This window comes from Nyctereutes procyonoides, unplaced genomic scaffold (genome assembly GCF_905146905.1).
Source record: "Nyctereutes procyonoides isolate TBG_1078 unplaced genomic scaffold, NYPRO_anot_genome, whole genome shotgun sequence".
Classification (NCBI taxonomy): Eukaryota; Metazoa; Chordata; class Mammalia; order Carnivora; family Canidae; genus Nyctereutes; species Nyctereutes procyonoides.
Genome location: NW_026575142.1, coordinates 67,689,305 through 67,715,785, shown reverse-complemented (window position 1 = coordinate 67,715,785; position 26,481 = coordinate 67,689,305). Strand labels below are relative to the sequence as shown.

Below are 26,481 nucleotides of genomic sequence, written 5' to 3'. Positions count from 1 at the left end.
ACACTGACCTGAGGAACAATGCCAAGAATTCACTTCAGAAAAAAATCGACTTTCAAGTTTTATTAGATTTATTAAAGTCTACCCCAAACCCAAACTCGAGAAGTTTTCTCTTTAGCTGAAGTAACATGTTAATCTTGAAATTTAGATCGGATCAGATCTCCAGGTTTGGCTTTTTTTTTTTTTTTAATGCATTGTATCAGTTTCTGAAATCTTAAACTCTACAAATTAAGTATACAGGAAATGGAATTTAGCTCAACAATGAAGGGAAATGATATAGAACTCTTGAGAAACTCTATCTTGGCCAGGCTGATGTGAAAAACCTCAAGTGCCTGGTAGTCTGCAATACCCATCAGTACACCGATAATACTGATCAAATATATTCAATAGGCTTCTTAATGAAGCATATTTTTATAGCTTTTGATTGAAAAGCCACTATTAACATATCTACTACTACTACTAATTGTAGATACTAACTATATTCCTGCTTCAGAAGGTCATAGCCTTCCAGGGGCCCTGGGTGGCTCAGTCAGTTAAACGTGACTTCTGCTTTCAGCTCAGGTGGTGAGATCCAGCCCCACATCAGGTCCACACTCAGCGTGGAGTCTGCTTGAGTTTCTTTCTCTCACTCCCTCTGCCCCCCTCCTCATGCTTGCTTGCTCTAAAATAAATCAATCTTTTTAAAAAATGATTCTTATTTATTTTATTTCTTATTTTTTTTAAAAGATTTTACTTATTCATGAGAGACAGAGAGGCAGAGACACAGGCAGAGGGAGAAGCAGGCTCCATGCAGGGAGCCCGATATGGGAACCGATCCCGGGACCCCAGGATCACACCCTGAGCCGAAGGTAGATGCTCAACCACTGATGCTCACCCAGACGTCCCCCAAAAGTTTTTTTTTTTAAAAGAAAAGATCACAGCCTTCCACAATGCACTTTATTTACACACACACACACACACACACACACACACACACTCGAATTTCTGACGCTCCGTATGTTAAAAGAAGAATGACTTCCCAAATGAAGCTTCCTCAACTAGGGAAGTTGACTTCTCAATCCTAGTTAGCCATCCCCGTACTCAGGGTGTCTCCAGCGTGAGGGTGAGGGTGAGGGGCAGTGAGGACAGCTGGGAAGAGTTGAGGGAGGAGAGGCCTAAGAGCAAAAGATGGACTTTTTATACCACCCCCCCCCCCCTTAACCTACCATCTAATCATCTAGGACACAAAATATGAAAAGAAGGGAATAATCATCAGATAACTTCCGAAGGAATATAAAATAATAGCTGAAAGACAGGAAGTCTCTGGGGGAAATGACGCAGTTGGGGCAATGGCACTCAGGAGAGGGCATCCTGGATGGCTCCTGGGGTACCCGTGCTGTCATCCAACGCCAGGCACTTAGACTTCCCTTTGACAGGAAACCAAACTTTCAAGGTCTCCCACTGCTTAAGAAATAACACCAGATTTCCCCAGACCTATAATTTGGTCACAACCCACTTGGCGGCTCATTTCTTCCCCACCAAAGTTAGCAACAGATCATTTATTGAGTATGACTTACTGTGCATCAGGTCCCACATGAGGTGCCTGGAATCTTATCTAAAAACACATCCTTCGAGGTAGCTGAAGTTATTATCCCCATTTTATAGATCAGAAAACTGAGGCACAGAGCGAATGTAACTAACTTGCCAAAGGTCACAGAGACAGTAAGTGAGAGACCCAGGACTGCAGTCAAGCTGTTTGACTCCAATCTGCTACTTTTGAACAACTTAGAATTTGTCTCCTAACACAGCCCACCTCATCTTGTTATAATGAAATGATTTATGACTCATTTTTTGGCAGGCTAATGGAGTGCCTGACATACAGTAAGGACTCAATACATGTTATTTTCATCTCTGTTTTACCCAGCACAAGGAGCATAAATGGGCATAATGAACAAATCTACCTTCAGTTTTAGTTGTCGGGTAGCTCGGTATGGCCAGACACATAATGAGGTTGCCAAAAAAAGTGATCTTAGGCAACTTTACTAACTGCTCAATGGAGAACATGTAAGGTGACAGTCTTGCTCTGCTGAGCCAGTCAACCAGACCCTTCCTGGAGGTGTGGACACTGCTCATTAAAGAGTCTGTCAAGAAACGGAACTCACCCGATGAAGAGGATGGAGGAGGTAATAGAAAACCCATGCTAGTGAAGACAGATGTGAATGAAGTGAGGATGGTTAAGTAGAGGACAGCTGACACGATAGGATAGTGACGTCTAGACCCCCTGGGTCCTACTAAAACACAGTCTACAGGAATGGGGCTCACACTTCTGTGGGTTGGGTGATTCTTACATACATCAACACCTAAGAATCACTGCTCTAAGGCAAAAGTTCTTAACCTTCAGCATGCAACAAAATCTCCTGCAGGGCTAATTAAAGCAGAGGGCCAGGCCTTACTCTTGGAGTTTCTGACTTAGCAGGTCTAGAATAGAGCCTGACAATCTGCATTTCAGGAAGTTTCTAGGTGATGCTGCTGTTTGCTGCTGCTGGTCCAGGAACCACGCTGTGATAACCACTGCACTAAAGGGAGGCTCCTGCAACTGAGCAGATGTTAAATATACAGAAGTTTTGACAAAACATAATGCGAACACTATAACAATAGTTATTCACATATGGAACAGACTCCCTGGTGAGTGGACGCTGGAACCACACTGCCCGGTCACTGGAGACACTCAAGCCAGGGCACTGGGAGGGGCGACACCAGGGGATCTTTTCTCTCTGCTCACAGAGCCTAAAGAAAGCCACGTCTCTGTTTTTAATAACGTTTCCTTCTCCTGAAACCAAAACGCAAACACAATTCCAAACTCAGTTCTAAGCTCAAAAGTAATACCCTTAAAAACTGCACTGTAAATTCCAATCAAATTCCATACAGGGTGTCAGTAAGCCAGTGGGTTGTTTTTGTAAGCACCAATGGAAAAGCCACAAATCCACTGAAACCTCTTTCTGTGGCAGTGGGTGTGCTTACAGAGGTGCACATTTCTGTTCTGGCAAAAGAGAGAAAGACAAACTCAGCATGAGAACGAAGTGTAACTGCAGAAGTTTAAAAATAAATAAACAAAAGAAACAAGTCCTTTCTCCAAACCCCATAGCCTGCTTGAAATGTTTCATTCCACACTTTTGTCTAGAACATCATGATCTGTTCACTTTTCTTTTAACTAATTTATGGAACAGAAAAAGGTGAGGTAAAAGTTGATTGCACCAAAATTACACCCTTAGTTACCTGAAATACTCATTTTGTATTTCATTATAATTATTGCAATTGTGTGTTTGAAACATACAAAGAACAAGACTGTGGGCTGGTCAGACTTCTACAAAAGAGCTCCCAATTATGTACTATAGAAACTAAAGTTCTTTAAAAAAAGACCTTAAATACAAATAATGACCGTAATATCTTAAATAGAAAACATCTAATTTATTTATTGCTTGGCCAGCAATGACAGGGGGGCAGCAGGAACACACAGTTTACCTTTCCTAAAGCTATTCCATTCTCAACCAATCCGTCTAAAATGGGATCCTTGAAACAACCCTGTTCAGGTTGGAAAGTGACTTTCTACACTCAGCTCAATGTACCAGCCCTGCATATCAATACTGAGTTGTTTATGCTACATCCATTAAATACTTTTAAAATAGTCCTGAAGTTTTATGACCCAAACCTAAACTCATGCTTCCATAGTCCCTACATTACTAAAACATCTCATCCTCTCTAAAATAGAATTGCCCTGAGAGAGACTTTTAGACATTAAATCAACCACATCTCTGGGAGATATTTTTGGTAATTTCCATTGTAAATGCCATTTCATCATTATCTGTTCCTTCCTTCAAGTCTTTGAGCTCTGGATTTCTTTCTTGAAGTCACTGGACTGTGTGTGGAGTAAGAAGAGTCGGCATTACCCTATCATCATATCCTTCCATGAGCCCTGACATTTTAAAGTCACTTATGTCACCTTTAAGGTAGACACGATGTCTGAAAGGAGGAAAATTCTTGGGCTAACAACTTGCCCTAAGAGGCCTTTCCTGATTTCTGATCCAAACATTCAGAGGGCTGACCTGAGGGTGTGAGTTCACTCTGGGGTAGACATGGATGTGGATCAGAATGGACACAAAACCTTTCTGGGAGTCCCTGAACCAGTGTGGCTTCTTCTGAGGTCTTCCTCGGATTAGGGATTAGGTCAGGCAATATTCTGGATGGTGGGGGGCTGACATTTCCTTAATCATTCTTCCTCATGGTGAGGTTTCCTTAGAGTGTCATCACTGGGGAAATTCCCTGAGGTCAAGGTGTGGACTTAGTCATTCCTGGATTTCCTCAGCACCTGGTTAGAGTGCTCTAGACACAACAGGCACTTGGCATGCGGTCAGCAAACAAGAGTCAAGACTGGTTTTTTTGAGAATGGCTAAAGAGGCTAGAAATCAAAGAATGCCCTTGGCCTGCCTCTTCATCTAAGTAAGTCATAGCCCTCTTTATTTAGTGTCTATCTCAAGTCCCGCTTCAAAGCACCCTGACCACTTTAAACCTGGGTCTTCCTCTCTGAAATACCAACAGGATTCTGTACAGTTTTATTTTCAGCCTGTGATGTCACGATAACCTACTATCCTACTAAGGCTATGTAAGTGTCCCTCAACCCTGTGAGTGCTCGGAGGGCAAAGACTGGGTCTGTTTTTATTTCACAGGCCCATGCCTTATGTAGTACTGTCCCCAAAAGAGGTTTTTTTTTTTTTAATAATGAAAGAGTAAAAACAAACAAAAAACCCCATCATTGTTTTAGAAAAGTAAAGTAAGTCTAGTTGCAGAAGTCAAAATGCATTTAGTACACCTGACTACTGAGCATTGGGGCTTAGCCTGGCCAATTTAAACACGCTCAGAACATTTCCCTTAGCCTACAGTTGTGCAAAATCCTCTAATGCAAAGCCTATTTTATAATCAAGTATGGACTATCTCCTGTAGTGGACTGAGTAATGGACTGAAAGTGAAAACGAGAAAGACTGTGTGGGTACAGAATAGTTGTGGGCACAATGGGTGCTGACTTTCCCGATCTTGGGGCTGACTGTGTGCGGAGGCTCGCTGCTGCTGCCTGACATCCCAAGAGACAGGATCATACCACGCCACCATCAGCCCAGGAAAAGATCCAAGCTCAAAATCCGAAGTGCGGCTCCTACTCCATGTGCACTACTTTCCCACCACCCTGAATCAAGACTGTCTGGAACAGATGCTCTGAAGGGGGCACACCTGAGTAACCACGAATCATACACTTCTCCTTTTGAGGGAGTGAAGGCAACTTGGAGACAGAGGAAAGTAATTTTCTATTTTAAGAGGCCATGTTGGAGAAGATGATGGGTGAGCAGAGGAAGGGGAGGTCGCTAGCTCCTGGAGAAGAACTCTGGGCAGGGGATGCAGATGCTAACTGAGCTTTGCTCAGTAATGTGTAATCTAACTTTTTTCCTCTGGCCCCTTGTAAAATCCTTGAGTAAAAGCTACATCACAAATGCTACGTAAGGCTGTGTCTGCTTCTGGGGAATCACAAGAATGGTGGAGCCCTGCTTCAGAGGTGTCCAAGTACATGCTGAGGACAGACGGCGTCCACAGAATGACATGAGTCACAGTAAAAGTACAAGGAGTGGCTGCTAAGAGACCAAGAGGGAAGAACTAATTTAAAGCAGTAGGTGAAATTCCCCCAAGGGTTCGGAATTGTATAGATTTGTAACTGACTCACAAAGGACAGAGCAAATACGAGTTTTAAAGATGTATCTGCATCGAGGACCCTTAAAATATATTAAGGAAAAATGATTTGAATTCACTCATTTGGCCTTTAGAACCTGAAGGGTCTACAGCTCCAAGAACTGATGTGTTGGATGCAACTTTAGTTCTGTTTTCCTGCACTCACCGGTAGGTGGTTTCTGGAAGGAGGCCTTTCAAAACGTGGGTGGTGGTGTTGCCCACGGTGATGATAGTGTCTCCAAGATCAATATTGTAAGCGAGGATTTCAGATCCATTATTGCACGGCTCTTCCCAGTTCAGTACAAGGCACACAAAAGGTGAATCAGGGTAGGCATTGAGGGTCTCCTCTTCCAGGACAGAGAGAGTGGAGACAGGGTCAGGGGCAGATGCTGGCGTCTGGCAAAGGACAAGCTCACTATACGGTCCTGCTCCAGCTTGATTGACAGCCTAAAAAGATAATAGCAAGACAAAGTCCACCATTACCCCAATGCAAATTCTAATGCCCCGTGTTAGGTGCTGCTGCATCAATCTAACGCAACAGACAAATTTACTTCTAGAAACACAGTTAGAAATAAATTGCAGAAAATGCTCACTTTCACAATGACTTTCCAAAAAAAAAAAAAAAAAAAAGGCAGTAACAACTTTTCTGTTAATAAAGCAGAAGATAACATCACCATCATCACCATTTACGAAAAATAATTTTAATATAACACTTTGTATTTGCACAGCCCACTTCAGGTTATACGTGGTCTTGTGATATCCTGTGACATCCACAATACCTGTCTGGGGTAGACAGTAAATGACAAGTATTCAACAGTTTTCCATGTGAATGATAAACTCCTCTCTGAAGTCAATTCTCGGCACTTTCTGATTTTAGCTGAGAGCTACAGCTGAGACCTTCGTTATTCACTGCTCTATCAAATATTTATTCACTTGGGCTCCAGGGCCATACTCTTGATTCTACTTACCTGCTGCTGCTTCTCAATCACCTTTGCCGGTTGCTACTTATCACCTCTCAACACTGGAGGCCGCCAGGGCTCAGGCCGTGGCCACCTCTTCTTTGTTTAATCTCTGCTCTATCTCCTTCTCTTGGGGACAAAATGTCACTCATATCATATCTCGGGGGTAAGTACCATATTATATCCTAATGCCATTTATATCCTACTCCCAAATTTACTTGTGTGGCTCTAGCCGCTGTCTTGAATGGCAGCCGAGTATATCCAACTGCTTTTTGGATATCTCCATTTGAACGTCAAATATGCATCTCAAACTCAGGGGTCCACATGGTTCCCTCATCTCCACTCCATTCCTTTTCACCAAAAAACCCCACTGCGCCTGCTGTAGTCTCTCTTGTCCCTTGTCCCTCAGGCTGTTCAAGTCATATCCCTGAGGAATCACTGGCATCTTTCTTCCTCTCATACCCTTATCCAGGCTGCCAGCACATCCTGTACCAAACCCTGGTCCAATATAATCGACTCTCATCGGGCTACTGTAATGACCTCCTAACTGGTACGTGTGTCAGCCCTTGCCTTGGTGTATTCACCAAGCACAGTACGGTACTGCTCATATCCCATCAGTGGCCTCCCACCATATTCAGAATAAACTTCAAAGTCCTCACAAAGCCCTCAAGACCTTATCTGATCTGCTCACCACCACCACCCTCCCATAAAAACCCACTGCCACTCTGACTTCATCACCTACCGATCCCCCCTCACTTACTCTGCTCCAGCCATGCTGGCTTCCTTGCTGTTTCACAGGGACATCAAGTCTACTCCCAACTCAGGGCCTTTCCAGTTTGCTGCCCTTCTGTCCAGGAAACATTTTCCCTAGACATCTGCACAGCTCACTCAGTCATCTCAAGGGCTGCCTTTCAGTGAGCCCTCTCCCACCACCGTATTTAAATTTGCAGCCACCCTACCCCTCTTCACCCTCCGTGATCCTCTTGATTTCCTAGTTCTCTTCTTTGCTTTATTTTTCATCATAGTATTTACCACCACCATAGGATATACTTCATTTCTCCCAGATGAGAATGTACGTTCTATAAGGGCAAAGATGTCTGTTTGGCTCACTGCTATCTCCCCACCAACTAGAACACTACCGGATACAGAATATGTGCTCAATAAATGTTATTCAATGTCTATTTTTTCCCCTTAGAAACAGAAAAACATTTAGCAGCCTCCTTACAAAAGTGAATGTACTCTAAAATCTAGTTCTCATTGAATTCATAAGAGGGGTTATGAGGACACATTATAAAATTAAATGAAAGTATTCTGAACTCTTTAATCAAAGGTTTGAAACAGAAGTTTTAACATTATTTTTTAATGTTTTATTTAATTTTAAAATATTTTATTTATTTGAGAGAAAAAAAATGAAGAGGGGAAAGAGGGGAGTAGAGAGAGAGGAAAAGCAGACTCCCTGCTGCATAGGAAGCCTGATCAATCCCAGGACCCTGAGATCACCACCTGAGCCAAAGGCAAACGCTTAGCCGAGTGAGCCACCCGGGCTCCTCTATAACATTTATATATTACTGTTGATTTCAAAGAAGTTCAGAGCATTCATTTGCTAACAAATCACTCTTGAAACTCTACTGTAATATTTTGTCCTATCTAGTCCTATTTCATGACAATACCTCTCTTTTTTCTTTTTGGTAAAATTCTTTTTTTTTTAAGATTTTATTTATGAAAGACACAGAACGAGAGAGAGAGAGAGAGAGAGAGAGAGAGAGAGAGAGAGGCGCAGAGACACAGGCAGAGGGAGAAGCAGGCTCCCTGGAGGGAGCACGACATGGGACTCGATCCCGGGTCTCTAGGATCACACCCTGGGCTGAAGGTGGCGCTAAACCTCTGGGCCACCGGGGCTGCCCTCTTTTTGGTAAAATTCTTAACGTCACGATTTATTTTAAGAGCATATATTTAGAGATTTTATTTTTTTTAAATACAAATTGATCACACACAGGGATAGAAAAATAAGACATCATGGAGCTCAATGTTCATATTAATTGAGGCTTTATATCACCATGTAATAGAAGGAAAAGAGATGGCTTTTAGAGTTGGAGCTTAGTTCAAATCTGGATTCTATTACTTATTAACTGTACAGTTAGCACGCATATACATATGTATGTATATTGTGTGATCTTAGGCAATTTACTATCTCAGAGCCTGTTTCCTCAGATATAAAATGGGGACAGTAGCACCTAATCCATAGGATCATTGTAAAGATTAAATTGATCAACATGGAAGATCCTGGCCAACAGCCAGCACTTCCCTTCTGGGGAACATCGAGAACAAAACAGCAACCACAAAATTATCATTGACACGACACTATTAACTACATACAGACCTGATTCCAACCTTCCCAGTTTCTTCAATAATGTTCTTTTTCTACTCCAGGATCCCACTTTCTTTTACTAGCTTTCTTTTATGGGAAATGCTTTCTTGATTTATACTATCTATCATCATCAGTTTCCAAAAAACAAAACAATTTGGAAGACTCTTTTAATAAAATAAATAAAAGTATGCCTATAATATACAACAGGCCTCATGTGAATGGAACTGTTTTGGTCCTTGTTAATTAAAATACTCTTAAGAAGAATATAAAATTGCAGAAGTTCTTGAGCAAAACAAATGCTTCACCCGAGTTTTATAAAAAACACAATGTGAGTATCACAGTGATTTAATTTTTAAGATGCCAAATATTCAAAGAGACTATTTGGGTTTAGCCTGACTTTGCAGTAAGTCAAATGAAAATAATTCATATCTGGCCCATATGTGCCAAGGAAATCATTATGGATTTGAGGAGACCTTTTTCCTGACAATACATTTTTTTTTTTTTTTTTTGCATAGCAATGGTGGTTCTTAAAAGAATGCCTTGGGGTACCTGGGTGGCTCAGTCAGTTAAGTGTTGATTTTGGCTCAGGTCATGATCTCAGGGTCTTGACATCAAATCCCCATGTTGGGTTCCCCACTCAGCAGAGTCTGCTTGAGATTCTTTCCCTCTTCCTCTGCTCCTGTGCTCACTTTCTCTCTCTCTCTCTCAGCTCTAACAAATAAATAAATCTTAAAGAAAAAAACTGTACTATATCCCTTCACAAGGTCTCATTCAATTTATGACAAACAAGTATGACATTTGAAAATACTTTTTACCTCTAAACTTTCAAAACAGAGAGGCAAGATGATTCTGCAGGCTCTCTTCTTACTCTAGTCAGTGTATCTTTTGAAATCAGTTTGGGGGAGAGAGTGGGTGCTAAACGACAACATATACCCCGAAAGGAGGAAAGGAAGTAGAAGAACATTTTAAGGGGATCAAAACTCGTAAAGTGTAGTGAAGTTCTTTCCTGTGGTGGCAGACAGTTCTTTATTTATATCCTGCCTTGTTCCAAAAACAGGAGTGTAGCACATATTTTGTAACCTTTTCCCAGTGACTCAGCACTGCTATTATAAAGATCAGATAATGTGCTGTGACCCTGACTCATTGACAAAGAGTTAATTATGTCCCAGGTGCTCCATTCAAGAAGGAAGGAAGGTGTATAACAAAAGAGTTTAATCAGAATGTTTATGATAAAGCAGGATTCAGAATTCAACAGAGAAGCCTCGGCTGATCTGGAAAATTAATTTGGGAAGGGAATATTTTCTCCAATGAGACACCGATAGGCTGATGCACTTGTAATAAGCAATTTGATTCATCACTTAAATCGGGTAGAAACCTAAATCTGGCTTAAATCTAAACATGTGTGAAGACAGACGTCTCCAAGGTCAAGAACCATGTCTGACTAATCTTTGTATCTCTCTTCTTGATCATCCTTTGATTCTGGGATAAAGCTGTGCCCAAAAATGTTAATAAACAAACGGAAAGAAATGGACAGAGAACTCTGTTTTCTCAGGAAAATAAGGCTTTACAAAGGGGGATAAATAACCAAATCAATAAAGTAAAAGTCAAGAGTAAACCCATGACTACCTTCACTGTGAGGGGTTAGGCTAAGAGCCAACTGTTGTAGGTGTTATTCCATTTGGACTCCCAAGTCAAAGCTTCCAGCTAACCGTCCTTGGGAATGGTCATTGAGAAGTGGGAGGCGGATCCCGTAATCTAATACAGACTAGTCCAAATCACTCTAATGTTTGTTTCTGGCTCCATTTAACAACCAGCACATACATCTTCTGTCTTTTGTCATTTTTAGGCGTCTGCCCCACTGAACTGTGCATCTCAGGAGAACGCAGACAGAAGGAACCTTCTCTAAGGAGCCGTGACACCTCTGCCTTGGATTTGGTCATTTATTCAGTGAATTCACAAGACATAAGGGTGGTGAGAAGCGGAAATTAATTATAATAATGTATATATAAATAACATGTATAATAATATATATAAATAATATATAATTAATTATAAGACACCAAAAACAAACTGAATTTGTTTTTATTTAAATCACTTTTCTTTCCAGATCATCCCTCGATAGCCTCCATCACAAGTCGTTAAGTTCCCCAGAGTCTTTCGTGAACACCAGGGTCTACTAGTAACATCTAAGTAACGTCAACCTACCTGTAGTCTACAGCAATACTGTGCAGCGGGCAACAGATCCCTTATCTCAAAGCCAGTGTCCGTCCCGTGATAAATGAGTTCTAAGGATTCTTCGTCTTCTCCCCATTCCAACCTGTACTCTGAGATGTCAGCACCAGAGCTTTCAGGACTCTGGAAAGCAAAAACTCAAGTAGTTAATTTCGTTGAGAAGAAAATCCTCTAACATTTGTGTCCAACTACGTAACTGGGCAAAAGAGCCACATGCCCCTGGGTATTCAGATACAAAAGAAAGAGGCATGGAAGAGACACTCAGGTCTGACAAGTGATAAAATTTCCATAACTCTAAGTGACATAAGCAAGTGCCAAGGGAGATTAATGTGTAAAAATCACCTACATGTGAATTTTAGCTTTGTAGGTTTCTCGTAACTTGCATTTGGGGGCAGACGAAGTAGAAGAAACAGAAGCCGATGCAGAACACACGCCTGACTTACCTCCCAACCCACTAGGACACAGCCGTCAGGTGTAAAAGAAATACAAGGTGCTTTGCATTGTCCAGGAGGCCCTGCAGCAGTGGTGATTTCTGAGACATCAGAATAGGGGCCGTACTGAAAAAGAAGAACACACACATGCCTGCATGGACACCGTGCACACACGTGTGTCTGTGTGCATATAGAAGGGCCAGGCTAACACCATCAGCAGAACGGACTGAAAAATATCACCTAATGGCTTTCACTTTCAATGGAATGTGCCCCGGCTTTTTCCCCACATGCATTCCCTGAGTGGTAAATGTCTATAATATACGTAATCTTTTTATTCCAAAAGATCAGGTTTACCAAACATTCTTCCTTTACTGGGACACCAGAAACAAAAACATGCCGATTTCTTTCACAGCACAGCATTCTGTTTTAACATTTCTCACAGGACGTCAAAGAAAACGAAGTCAGATGTACACTGCAGCTTAATTGTTAACACACAAAAATCTGCTTGAAACTGGTGGTTAACAAATTCTGAGCTAATTCTTCTAGTTATTGGTATTTTCTACTTTGAAATGAATGCTCCTGTTAACCTGTTCTCGGTACGACCCCACCGTCTCGACTATCTCAAGGTTTATGCTGCACTCCTCTGTTCTTCATAGGGCCTTCGGTGATCACACTATTCAGAGCCAACCACCATCATTCTGAGAGAACCATAATCACCCATTTTAATAGTGGAATTTGGGATACCACACATAGTTGGGGCAAAGAATAAAAGAAAATAATTTCCAGGCTAATGAAGCATATGACTCTGTTTTTCCAAAATGGGGGGAAAAAAAGATTAAAAACAACAACAACAACAACAAAACCCAAAACCCAACAACGAAAAAAACCACTCAAATTTTCCAAGATAACTTGCAAAGATGCCAGGCAGCGGGGGCAGATGGGAGAGACGCTCTCTGGAATAGACCTCAGATGCTGACTACAGTCAGATCTATGGATAACTTTCAATGTAACGGGAATAAACCAAGGCCGCTGACAGTTTTTTAGATGATAAATTAGTGAAAGGAGACAGAAAGTAAAACTCAGAGCAACAGAGCGGCACATCCATCTTTGTTATGGCAGAGATGCCCTGACCCGCTGACGGGAAAGAGAGCAAAAACGGTACGACAGTTGCTGCGGCACCTGTGGTCATCCTCTTCCACACTATTTTTAATTATATAAAATTGGGTGCATAAGCTTCCTTCTCTTTGAGACATTTTTGTTTAGTTTCACAGTCATCCTCCCCCCCCCCCCCCCAGAATAGTTGTGCTGAGTCTGAAATTCCTTCCCAACTGGGACTTGGAAGAAAGTCAGCTCCTGCTAAAGGTTTGGGATCCCACTTTGGAGCCAATGTCTTCACAGAGAGTGTGGCCAACAGGCAAGGGACTGGAGACTAACAGGTTTCCCTCTGCCAGGCTCGCGCAGGGGTGCCGAAAGCGAGGAAAAGTCACTGCCAACTCTGTGCTATCAGTTGTGCTTTCTTATTTTTAAAAATTCCATCAAAAATAAAATAAAAATTCCATCAATTAATTTCCCCTTATTTGTATGGAACTCAAGCGTACGACCCCCAAGCACGCCTGGGGGGCTGAGGGTGCACCGGAGAGCCCGACCTTTGCCGGTTACCTTGCTCTTACCATGACTCTCCCCCAACCTATGTTACTCTGCAACTTAAAAATAAAGGTGTAACACAGACACAGACTTTCAGTTTCTGCTGGGCCATCTCCACACCTCCCAGGGAAGCAGCAGAAGGCGGAGAAGCGTTTTCTCCGTCTTTGCTTGAAACAAACACAAGAAGCTGGCCTCCCTGGCCTCTATCCCACTTGGGTTCTGAAAACAGACCTAAGATACTGCTGGGTCATTTAGACACAGTAAAGGAGTCATTACGTGGTCCTCACCGCCTGGAACTGAGCAACACCATCATCGAGCGAGTGCAAGATTATTTTTAAAGTGGCCAAAAGCTTCAAAAGGGTGATCTTACCGACGCTGAACCCTTTCTTAATAGGCTGATATGATGGGGCGCCTGGGTGGCTCAGTGGCTGAGTGTCTGCCTTTGGCTCAGGTCACGATCCTAGGGTCCTGGGATCGAGCCCCCCATCGGGCTCCCTGTCCAGCGAGTCTGCTTCTCCCTCTAACCTCTGCTCCTCCCCCCTCCCCTTTCTCGTGGGCTCGCTCGCTCTCTAATAAAATCTTAAAAAAAAATGATATAAGGATAAAATGAGATTTCCAATGCTGGGTTCAACAGATTTTACACATGCTTCTTGCATGGGTGTTGAGGCTGCAGAGACACTGTCGCGGACTCCGGAGGGGGCTGGAAGGGGAGAGCCCCGGATCCCGAATATGCACGGCGTACAAGCTTGCACTCACCCCGCCGTCGTTCAGAGCCCTCACCCGGAAGCGGTACACGGTCCCTGGGAGCAGGTTGCCGACGGTGCACTGGAGCTCCGGCCCGTGGTACACCTCGGAGGCCACGTCCTCGGGTTCGGTCATCTCCACGCTGTACTCCGAGACCTCGCAGCCACTTTCAGAGGCAGGAACGTCTGGGAACGGAGGATGCTTTGCATCTTACAACACTTTCCTGCCTGCACCTGACCAGCTCGCACCTGGTTTCCCACCGGGTTTGTTTGGGGTGGGGAGTCCCCAGCACCTTTCTTACAGAAGACCTCCCCCCTCCCCCAAAGAAAAGAGATAAAGCAGCTTCTGAATGCTATCATCCGTACTTGCCCAAGCAAGTACACTGAACTACAGGAACAAAATAATTTGAAAACAACAGAATCATTAGGCAAAGTTCTTTACACCCTTAAGGAGACGAAGCTACCGAAGGAATCTTTAACTTAAAACCAGAGGTCTCGTGAAATCAAGATAAATGACCCAAAGCTGGTACCGTATGCCATTATTTTGTAGACCTACGTGGTGGGGAAAGCAGTCTGATAGACTGGTGCGCGCTTCTATCTGCAACTTTCCATGCTGTGGACAGGAGACGCTCACACAGCCTGAGTTAACACCGCGAAGTGCCGGGACCCCCAGGACAAAAGACGAGGAGAATGAGACGTCACCGTTCGGACCTCCTCTCGCTCTCCTCTCAATTGCGCACAACTTTGCTTTTATGACTAAAGTGGAAAAGTTCCTGAAGAAGACTGGCTGCTCTGAGCGCTCCTCTAGGAAGGTGCCCTCGGAAGGACAGGGGGTGCCCGTGTGCGGCCCCAACAGGAGTGGGAGGCCGAGTGGCGGTGCACAGGGGAACACAAACCCGGGCTGGCACATGCTCAACAGGACGTGGGCATCTTCAACCCAAGGCACTGGGGCTTAGGGGACGCGGCCGACCTCCTAACAAGGCCTTAGATCTTAAACCTCAGTCTCCAACCGTCCGGTTGCCAACGTGGAGATCCGCTCACTCACCCCACTCTAAGTGGACTTCTTTGTGCTTCGGTCGACCCAGGACCCTCGGGGGCCGGCACTGACCGGGGGCGATGCTCAGCGTGCGCGCGGGGAGGCTCTCGGAGCACTGCGGGAGAAACAGCAGACAGGCGGCTCTCAGCTACCAGGAACTCGCTGGGCCTCTCCATGCCAGGCAAGGCTACCCTGTGACTCAACAGCCACCACAATGGGGTCACACGTGGGATGCGGACACCTGATTGTTCTCAATGAGACCCCTCGCGTGTGTGCTGGTAAAAATGATCACGTCCGAGGTCGGAGTCACAGACGTGGTTGCGTATTATGAGCACACACTTGCTTTCCCTTCAACTACAATCCAAAAGATCCTCTGTGAGGACAGAAGGGGACACGGGACAGCAGCGGGATGACGTTTTTAAGCGGTGTTGCGAGTGGCTGGCCATCCACATACAGAGCAGAAAGGCTAACAGGACTAATATTGATCAGCTGAGTCTGACGTTGAGCAGCAGGCTCTGCTAATAACCGTAGGCCTTTCTGTAGGACGTGGCTGCATGAGGCCACTGATGCGGAAGCTGAGCATCTCTGAGATGGGGGGGGGGGTGCTATGTCGCTCAGCCACACGCATCCTGTGTCCTGAGGACTTGTTCGCCGTACGGCCAGGCAGCACAGCCTCTGTGCCTGGCCTCACCCCAGGAGGGGCCGGCTGACCATCCGTGGCTTTGACGGGGAGCCATTCTAGAGGGCGTTGGCACTGGAGGCTGGTCTAAGCGCTCCCTCCATGCGGGCAGCCTAGACATCACGGTGCCGCTATCCTTGCGGGGCGGGGACACGGAGGAAACACCAGACGGCCCTGGAGGTACGCTGATTGCTGACTGCACAGCCAGGCGCTCCGGCCGCAAGGATCCCCGTGAAAAATAAATCCACACAAGCCACCATCTCTCAGTCGCTCTTAGTGTTGATGGTTTCAAACCACAGTGTTAAATAGCCCTCCCATGAAAATGGCTTTTTACTATCCTGCCTTTCACTCGCTTTCTGAATGTCAGGTAAAGCCACCAGACAACTATCTGCTTCTAGGGCCCTCCCTGTAGGTCTATAAGGTTATTCTGAGCCCAGGACAACACCGTGTGATCGAAACCAAGGCCTCTGACATGTTAAGTGGGCTGCTCTAAGGTCAAATAAACAGCAGATGTTAAGGGACAGGCTGTTGCGTACAGCTGTGTAGGTTGGGCACTGTCACACGGCTTTTGTGATGACTTTCCAGCAGATGGCAGTAAAGTACCTTGGGGAAGGTGTGTCTCTCTCACAAAGGCTGCCAGAAGGGGTAGCAGCAGAGCCCTACAAGAGGTCACATCTTTTGACTCTAAATTCTATGCTTTTCTATTTTTTAATTTTTTTATGAATTTATTTTTTGTTTGTGTTCAATTTGTCAACATATAGAATAACACCCAGTGCTCATCCTGTCAAGTACCCCCCTCAGTGCCCGTCACCCAGTCACCCCCCGCCACCCTCCTCCCCTTCCACCACCCCTAGTTCGTTTCCCAGAGTTAGGTGTCTTCATGTTCTGTCTCCCCTTCTGATATTTCCCACTTATTTTTTTCTGCCCTATGCTTTTCTATTGTTGCAATCACGGAGGCTCCTTAGCTAATGTGAATGCCAGGCGACATTCAATTTTCAGCTGTCACATGTGATCACGCCAAAGTCTTCCAGGAAACAGCTAAGTGACAAACGTACCTGGCAACACGGTAATTCAGTGGAGAATCCTCTGGGCCTGCCTATTTTTTTTTGTCCTCTAAAGAACAATTTAAAAAACAGCCTACTTTCCATTCCCTGATGCGATACCATGGCAGGTGGCATTACCACAATACATGTTGAGACCGTAATTTCATTCTGATGCTATCGATTGGTTGTCTGGATTTGACCCAAGAAGTCTGCGTCTACACCGGAGCGGAACCAACCTGACTGTGTCCACCAGTACTGATGCAGCATGCTCGGAGTTTGTACAAAGTGCCTGGTTTCAGGTGGGTGAAGGTGTACTCTGTAGCCGATCCACTGTACGCCACTTCCCACTGACTCGCTGTAAAACAAGGCTCGTGCATGAGTTTATGCCTTCTGCGAAAATGTAATAGAAAATGCCGTTACTGATGAGAAAATGCTCCAAGGGGCTTCCATGAGAACCGGTGTCTCCTGTGTGTGTGTGTGTGTGTGTGTGTGTGTGTGTGTGTGTATTTTCTTTTTAATAGCCAAGGGCCCTCTTTCCATTCCCTTCACAAAGTTAAATATTTAAAATAACATGGAGTCATTCTTACTACTTAGTACTGCCGGCCAGACTACTTAATACCGCCCTTATTGCATCTCCTGGCTATGAGGTCTGAATGCTGGAAACTACACAAGGTCTGTAGGTGGCACAGGGTGGGGAGGTGGGGGGTGACAAGCAGCGACCGAGGACAGTGTCAAGCAAGCCGTGAAGTGGGAGGCGGCCTTGGGCCCAGCCAGGTAGGGGGCAGGTGGCAGGAGGTGCCTGGGCAGGCTGGGACACACTGCAGTCTCTCCCATGGCTCACGGTGGGTGAGGTCCCCCTGCTGTCCTCGCAGAGCTCTCTCCAGCACAGAGACACTGGGAGGTGACAACAACGAGGCACTCGGTGGCGTGGCCTGGTTACTGGACCACCCCTTGGGGTCAGAGAAGCCGGTGGGGCCTCGAGAGGGCTCCTGATGTCTGGGGACGCTGCTGCCACGGAGGTGGGGGGGTGGGGGGTGGGCATCAGGGGCCTCCTGCCTTAGATCTGAGCAGCTGGGCGCTCTCCCCCTAGGGCTGGGTGCTCTCCCTCCAGGGCTGGGCGCTCTCCCCCTAAGGCTGGGTGCTCTCCCTCCAGGGCTGGGTGCTCTCCCCACCTAGGGCTGGGCGCTCTCCCCACCTAGGGCTAGGTGCTCTCCTCCCCTAGGGCTGGGCGCTCTCTTCCTAGGGCTATACAGCCAGGTGACTATTTCACAAAAGCCGTTTCTCCATGAAGTTGTTTTAGGGAACATATTTTTGCCCTATTCCATGATATTTTACTCAAGTAACTTTTCCTCAGCTGCTTCTTAGGACATATTTACAATGAAGTCACAGGCACCAGGGCCAAGGGGCGGTGGGTGGGTGGGTGTGCATGTGCGTGCATGCGCGGGTGTGTGTGTGTGTGATTAAAAAGCATTATGCTGACCCTGCTGGTCAAAAACTTGTGATGGGGCAAATGGGAACAGGGACCAGCTGAGGAGACTGCATTAAGCACCCGCTTCCTGCACCAGCAGAACTGTTCACTTTAAGTAGAGAACGGCGTCTGCTTCTGATCTATCAGAGATCCACGAACATTCCAAATACACTTAGGTTCTCACAAGCAGCCGCTGCATACACCTGATTTCTCTCCTAGGTAGGTTTTCTAACGTAAAAAATGAAATCAGGTTTTTAGCCCAGGATATGATTTAACGATCAGAACAGCTGTGCCCATCTCAAAGCACTCTCCTGTTTTCAGTTTAAAATAGGAGCTGACTGACGTGAAAACCAAAGTACTCCAGGTGGCTACTGTGGGACAGAATAAAAGGCAAGCACACACCTGCACTTTGCCTGTTTGCAAAAGGCACTGTTAATGCTCTTTTTTTTGCCATATGCCATAAATCACTTTTTTTTTTTTTAAGTGAGTGGTTAAAGGGATTATCGGAGTGGCGAAATATGTCATTTTAAAAGTTCTGATGATTATACTTTTTTTCTATCAAAACCCAATGAATTTTATTGGAAAAAAGATTCAAGAATTCTTAAAAAGGCATTATTTAGGGAATTCTATCTTTAACACTGTACTACTTTAATCCACATAGAGTGGCAAGTGATGACTACTCTGACTCAGATGTTACAAATATGGAAAGACACTTGCTAAACTTGTTATAAAAGCGTGACACTGTCACTAGCTCACGGTAATACTATGTTCCGTTTGCTCTCACTGTACATGGGAATTTATAGATTACCGAACTCCTTTGCTGTCTCCACCTCATCATTCCTGCTGATTGCTTCTGACTCTCTCTGCTTATAAGAGTTTCCAGAGAAAACATGCCAAGACAGGGGGTGAAAATGTAATTATTCTATTAATTAGGGCCTCTGGTTCAAAGAAATGACATGGAAAATTTAAAGACATGATAAAAATGTATATTTTAAGTATACTCTGATCCCTGATGGTGTCTGTACAAGAGAAAACTAGATTAGAGTAAAACAATTTCCCAAAACTTCACCTTCAGAATTTCCATCAGTAATCTCCAGCAAGTACTTGAGTATTTCTGAACCACCGTTGTCCTTTGGAGGATCTGGAAAGTAAACAAATGTCGTATTAGGTATGAAAGGGCATTAGTTTTTATTGGCCGATATTAGAACACAGAGAGTCACATCACATTATACTGCCTTAATTCTGGATTTAGTAAGCAAAAGACAAAATTGTCACTGCACTATTCTTGAAAAACAAAAGAAACAAAAACGTCAAGACACCCTGAATGCTATCAGATATTCAAAGTCTTAGAGCTAGAAATGTGAAAAGAGTTATTTAGTGGAACACGAGCAAAATTCAAAATATGAATTGATTTTTCTAGGAGTTAATAAATCTACTTTGAGAATTCTGTTTTCTGCTCTTTAACATTTAGTAATTCTTATATAAGATGAAATCTATATTCCTTTTATTATTATTTTATTCTTTACCTCACTTAGGTTACCAGTGACCAGATTCTTTTCAGACAGAGAGAGAAGGAAAGTGCAAAATTTACTGGCAAGGCAAGGAAAACATCAGAATGTAATAAATCTGTTCCAGCAGTTTGCTACTAAGCATACAGTATATCCCAAGTGAACCTGACACGCAGCTGAAGTTGCAGATCAATCAGTACGAGCACCAAAGAGGCGTTTTGAGAAGGGGTGCTGGCTTATTACTGGAGCCCTGTGGACTCAGGGTATTTACTCCATTGCTAACTTCGTGCCTACAAGTTTCCTTTTGATGAGAAAAATACTCTGCATTCTAATTTTGCAAGACTACGCAGAATTTACCTTTCCTGTCTGCCACCCCTCTATTTTAGATACAGATTTAGGAACTTTACTCCCCTTCTTTCACTTGGTGTTTCCATTAATGTGTACACACTTCAGTAGGAAGATACTTAAAACAGTAATGAGGAAGTTCAAATATTATAGCATATAGCTAATAAAAGTACACATTTAGCATTTACAGGACTTTCTAGGATCTTCTGAGAAAAAAGCTTCACAATCTGGCAAAAAGCACACCTGGATTTTTAGTTTCTCTTAATTGTATCCATCCTCCAAGGAAATAGATACTCTAGTAATTGTGCATCAAAATTATTAGGTAACTTGAAACAGCTTTATGTCTCGATGGTTGATCCCTCAGTAGCAATTTAATAATACTGTATTTAAAATAAATACTTATGTAAGTAATCTCTACACCCAACTGGAGGCTCAAACTCATGACCCCAAGATCAAGAGTCATCTGCTCTTCCGACTGAGCCAGCTGGGGGCCCAAATAGTTGAATACTTTAAATTCCCATTATTTGGCTGCCAAGTAAAATCTTATTTTAAATTTATCCTTTTATTTTTTGCCTTTTGTGTAGCTATGATGACAATTGAGTGATAATTATATACATCATAACAGTTTTACATATAATTGTAAATGTTTATCAGCATTCTAATGGCATTCATTTCTTTTTTCTTTTAAGTTTTATTTGTTTGAGAGAGAGAAAGGATAGAGAGCAAGTGTGCATGCGTGTGGGGGAAGCGCAGAGGAAGAAAGAGAGAGAAAGTCAAGCAGCCTCTAGCTGAGTGCAGAGCCCAATGCCACCCTCGATCTATGACCCCTGAGATCACGACCTGAGCAGAAACCAAGAGTGAGAGGCTTAACCAAATGTGCAACCAGGCACCCTCTGCTGGCCTTGATTTCATTGAAGTAATCCACGATGCAGAGGTGAACCACAATAGCCTTCTAGTCGATTCCCCCAAACACCAGATTTCTGGTTCCATGCAAATAATAACAAAAACTAAAGTTTCCCTAGTTCCTAACTTAAACATTCTGTACGTCAAAATTTACTTATGAGGACATACCTAAAGCTTCAAATTTATTTTCAATATTAATTTATAAATCAATTTTTTATGCTAAATGTCACTACCGTTTGGTAAGGGCAAGCTACTGAAGAAATGAATATATATTCAGAGATTGTATAGGAGGAAAAACACAACATGGTAGAAATCATAAAGCAAGTAAAATGCTCTTAGAATTGTCTGTTTTACCAGTTGGTGGAATTGTCTGGACGTTTCTCATACATATATTCCAAATCTGTAAAACTTCCACAAATAATACCTTTTATTTCTTATTTTGGTTTGTCACTACTGAAGTTAGTTTTTAAAAACCTGTCAAAAATAAGCAACAGCAACAATAGCAAAACATACCCCATTTGACACTAAAGCCATGAGATGTAACTGGTCCTTTAATGAGGGGTCTTGTGGGAGGCCCGGGCCGGTCAGGACTTGTCGTACACACCAGAACTTCGCTTGGACAACTTTTCCCTTCCACATTCGAAGCCGTCAGCTAGAACACAACCGAAATAAATATATTAACATGCTTTAGATATCAGGTGTTGAAGAAATGGGAACTTTTTAACACAGCAAGATCAAGGCATCTGTAAACTCACACAGACAGACACGCACATACGTTTCCTCTGTCTCCGTCTCAAACAACTGAGTTACAAGTGTTTCCTTCCTGAGGTACTTATTTTCTGTAGGGTTAGCTATTAAAAATTAAAAATACAGCAATAAAGGCGAGTTTCAGCTAAAGACATTTTGTACCGTTTCAAGAAGACATAAAAAACATAACCGGTTATGTTACTGCCTGGTTCTTGGGAAGGAGAATAAGGCGAGGGGAAAGCAGGTGGAAATGCCCTTATTCAAGAGTAGGGCAATGCCACCTTGTGGAGAAATGCTAGCGCTTCCCTATGGTCTCAGAGCCAGCTCCAAATAACAAGGGTTTGTTAAAAATCAGAAACTATCGTTTTCCTCACACACTTCACTTAATCACCTGATAGGTACTTATTTATTTTTTTAGATTTTATTTATTTATTCATGAGAGAGAGAGAGAGAGACACACACATAGGCAGAGGGAGAAGCAGGTTACCTGCAGGGAGGCCGATGCGGGACTCAGTCCCAGGACCCTGGGATCACAACCTGAGCCAAAGGCAGATGCTCAACCACTGATGATAGCTACTTACTGAAGGACCACTATGCGCCCAACACCATTGGGCCCCCGGATCAGAGAGGGCTGGGTACAATCAGAAGACACGCTTCTCTCACCAACAGGCACACACACAGGGCTGTGTGCACATCAGTAAATAGAGCTTTTCTATCTTAACTCTAGTAAAGCGCAGTGAACTCTAACAGTTAACCCACGGGGTCCATTCGGAATGGTAAATGGCACAACGTAAGACAGCCCCTCTTCTAAGCAGTTCAGATACCAAAACGACGGACTCACCCTGAATTTATACTGTGTGCTTCTCTTGAGATTTTTCACAGTACAGGTTAAATCCTCTCCAGTGTATTTCGGGTGGAAAAGGTTATCCTGCAAAGGCAAAGCCAGAAAGAAACATCAGTATCATTAAATCCCAGGCATTACTAAATACCTCTGTGTTTAGGATTTTTCCACTGCCTCTTTCCAACACCACCAGCAGTCAGAGGTCTGGCAGGGCCTGCAGAGAAGAGTATCAGCGTCCACCGTGCTGTGCATAGCACTCTAGCTTGAAGTAAAAATTTGACTCTATCCCACTGTAATTTCTCCTGGGTACTGAAGTTTACTGTGAGGCTAATACTAATGTGAAGGAGAACAATGCTCTCCCCGTGAGAGGATGCAAATCTGCTTTGGGACAGAGCAGACTTCTCTGGTTACTCAATAAGCATCTTAAACAAAGGACGAAACCACCAAGCAGCTCTATGTGACAGAGCAGTATGTGCTTTCAAAAAATATATATATATTTAATGTTATTATGAAAAAAAAAAAAGCCTCATCTTTCGAGGTCTTTCACCGTCCAGCTGCAATGTGCTATTTAACAAACTGCGGCTGAGGTTTCTGACCACACAGTGTCCTCTTCTGGCCAAGGAGGAAAGGACACTTTGGATGGGACAGGCACGATCCTTCAAAGGGACAAATAAGCCACTAGAAGCTGTGCGTCCAGGACTCATTCCACGTATTCTCGATCGCACATCCCTCCATCCATCTCTCCATCAAGTTTTCCCGAGCGCCTTCTCTGCATCAGGACTCCCCACATGTTCCCGGGGTTCAGCACCACCCAAGAACAGACAAAGCCTTGCCCACCTGGTAGTGGTGGACAGGTGGACACAGTGATCAGAAACTAAAACCTGCACAGAAACATGAAGCATGTGGTACGGGGTTAGTGCTACGACGAAAATGACCAAGCCGGTGAGAGGACACAGCAGCGGGTCTGCTGAGCTGCCGGTTACATAAGGCAGTCATGCGGGGCTCCCGGAGTTTAAACTACATATAATTAAAAATTCAGTTCCTTGGGCCCACAGCCATACTTCAAGTGCAAAATCGTCACATGTGACTAGCTGTGACCTTCACTGGATAGCACAGACTACACATCGTTTCCATCTTTGTGACAAGTTCTATTGGGTGGTGCTGTTTTACAGGGTGGTCAGGGAAGGGCTCTCCACAAGTGACCCGTGAGAGGAGACCTGAAGGAAAAGAGGGAAATGAGTCCCAGGTAAGTGGAAGGGCCTTCGAGCTACAGGGCACAGAAAGTGCAAAGGCCCTGAGGCCAGGGCATGCTTGTGTGTTCACGAGACTACAGAGGCAGAAACAAGGATACGCAAGAAAGGTCTAATGGCACAGGACCCCGCAGGCATCCTGAGGGCTCTGGCTTTTATTCTGGAAGGGAGGGGAGGCCCAGAGATAGGAGAGTTCCGAGCAGAGCCCGGACACCCTCTATCTACGTGACATTACCCAGGCTTCCTGTGGAGAACAGACTACGGTTAGTAAGGGAGAGGGGAGGGAAAATACTTAAAGAGAGCACCCCAATAATCCAAGGATGGGGTGATGGTGGCTTGGGAAAGGGTAGTAGCCTTAGATATTGAGAAACGGCCCGATGTCTGGTCTCCCGATTTCCTGGCTTCCCCAAGCAGGAGGACAGGAGTGTCGCTCCCTGAGGTGGGGAAGACGTGGGAAGCACTGGCTGCCGCTCACGGTGGGAGCAGTAGAGATTAGGAGCTACTGTGGTTTTCATGGTGTTCTGTCCATTACGATAATACCGACTTACACAGAACACACGCACGCGTGTAGAATCCGCAAAGCTTACATTTTCATCCTCCTGGATTTCCAAGGTGTAGGTGACCACTTCCTCAGGTGAACAGCCTTCCGGTTTGTTCCACTGCAACGTGACCCATGTGACCCCAGCTCGAACAAGTCTTGGTGCAGAGGGCATCTGAGGAATGTTTCCTAATGTGTAACACACCACCTCCTGGCTATAACCACTGCAGAGAGAGACCCGGTAGGACACACAGTTAGGAACATGGGAGGGCTCTGGGCGTTTTAAAAGAGTACGGATCGGCTTACCTACTGCCCCGCTTGCTCGGGTTGGAAAGTCTGCGGCACGACAGATTCAGCAAACCAAGGCAAGCATCCTTTATGTGACATTCCCTACCCCGACTCCCAATTTGCCTGATTGCTTGCCTTAGTCTGTGACGACAAAAGCACACCACACTGCGGGACCACATAGTTAGGAAGGTATTTCCCCTGCAAGCACCGAGGAGAAAGCATAACACCGCAAGGTCACTGAGCTATGACCCACGGCCACCAAGGGACCTTCAAATCGATGTGGGCACAAACAGTCGTCTGTTGACGAAATAGAAGTCTTACAAATATATACGGTGCCGTATTTCCAGAAATCTATGCTGCTTCCAAGGCACTGACAAACCCTTGGAGCCTTTATCATCACGACTTTCCAACCAGCAGACTGAAAATGCACCACTGGCTATCACAGGTCGGGGGGAGAGGGGGCCATAAAACCCTGTGACGCTTTTGAGGCTGGAAAAGAGCCGGAGGACCAATGATGTGCTGAACCTTTAAGATTTTCAATATGTGGTGATGAAAGAAAAAAGATTTTCCCCTTCATCGAGAGTTACCCAGAAAGGGCAACTGAAATACGGTCTTTTCAAAGTGTCTTTAACCCCCAGATCCCCCCCTCGACACCTGTTCTGGCTTTCCTTCAGCAGCTCGGAGGCGAGCCGCGTGCCCCGGGCAGTGTGGGTTTTCTCCAGTCCTGTGAGGCCCGCGTGCCCAGGACTTGCCCACCAGGGCTGGCCCAGCACCCCTTCCTCTCGATCAGACAACCTCAAATATAACTGAAAAAGGCAACTGCATGAGTTGCTTACTAAAGTGATGTAAGGACAAGGCAAGTATTCTGAAAAAAAAAAAAATAAATAAAGCCTCAATAGGGATTTCTTTCAAAATCTGAATTACTACCTTCGTCTGGGCCTCTAGGGACCCCTCATGGGGTCTTTGCTTCACAGCTTGTGGGGCTGCACGGAGGCCACCTGAGACCCCTTCTACCCTCCGATTAGGGGGCTTCCAAGGTGGCTGGGTGTGGGACACGTGGATGTCTTCACGCCTTCCAGCATCACCACGTGGGAGCTCAACAGTGCGAGGGCAAGGGACCGTCATACCTGGTGCCAATGTCATTCCGAGCAGCCAGCCTGAACGTGTACCCCATTGCCGGACAGAGCTTTGTCAACTTGCAGTGCTTCTGACTCCCAAAGAAGCACTGTCTGAAGCCACTGTTTCTTTTTCCCTGAAAGAGAACAGGGAGACAATGCGTGTGATTTTTAAAAAATAAATGAATAAATGAGGTCGAAGGTGTTTGGAATATTGCTTTATTTCCTGGTTTGGGTGAACAAAACCAAGAGGAGGAAAGCTCCTGGGGGAGTGTTTGTTTGCACACGAAGGCCTTGACAACGCAGCATCATCCTTAACATGAAGGCACTACAGAAAAGTCCGTGACGGACCAGACCAGTCCCGCATCATACTTGTGGTCTTTCTGAAGTGGCTCTGGTAACAAAGTTAAAACAAAAAAAACAAAAAAAAAGGGCTTCTCAGGTATAAGGCAATGCAGAATTTCTAAGATCTCCCTCACTTGGGTCAGTCAAGCTGCACAGTTTGACCAACCAAGAGTGAGCCTGCAGCCTTATCTCAGGGATGGCGAGTTCTGGAAAGGCAGAGTCATTGCTGAGCACCCGAGGCTCAGTCTAATGG

General features: G+C 44.6%; 1 protein-coding gene across 4 annotated transcripts in view; it reads right to left on the bottom strand.

Annotated features, from left to right (window-relative positions):
* The window catches only part of FNDC3B (fibronectin type III domain containing 3B), a 337,868-nt gene that overhangs the window by 30,563 nt on the left and 280,824 nt on the right, over positions 1-26,481 (bottom strand). For all 4 annotated transcript variants that reach the window (XM_055307872.1, XM_055307873.1, XM_055307871.1 and 1 more), the window contains 11 exons: positions 25,896-26,020; positions 24,530-24,704; positions 22,693-22,779; positions 21,618-21,756; positions 19,418-19,489; positions 17,117-17,235; positions 15,168-15,273; positions 14,136-14,308; positions 11,748-11,861; positions 11,278-11,427; positions 5,912-6,192 (listed from right to left, as the gene is read on the bottom strand). In XM_055307872.1, coding sequence (XP_055163847.1) covers positions 5,912-6,192; positions 11,278-11,427; positions 11,748-11,861; positions 14,136-14,308; positions 15,168-15,273; positions 17,117-17,235; positions 19,418-19,489; positions 21,618-21,756; positions 22,693-22,779; positions 24,530-24,704; positions 25,896-26,020 — 1,541 coding nt within the window. The remainder of the gene's footprint in view (positions 1-5,911; positions 6,193-11,277; positions 11,428-11,747; positions 11,862-14,135; positions 14,309-15,167; positions 15,274-17,116; positions 17,236-19,417; positions 19,490-21,617; positions 21,757-22,692; positions 22,780-24,529; positions 24,705-25,895; positions 26,021-26,481) is intronic.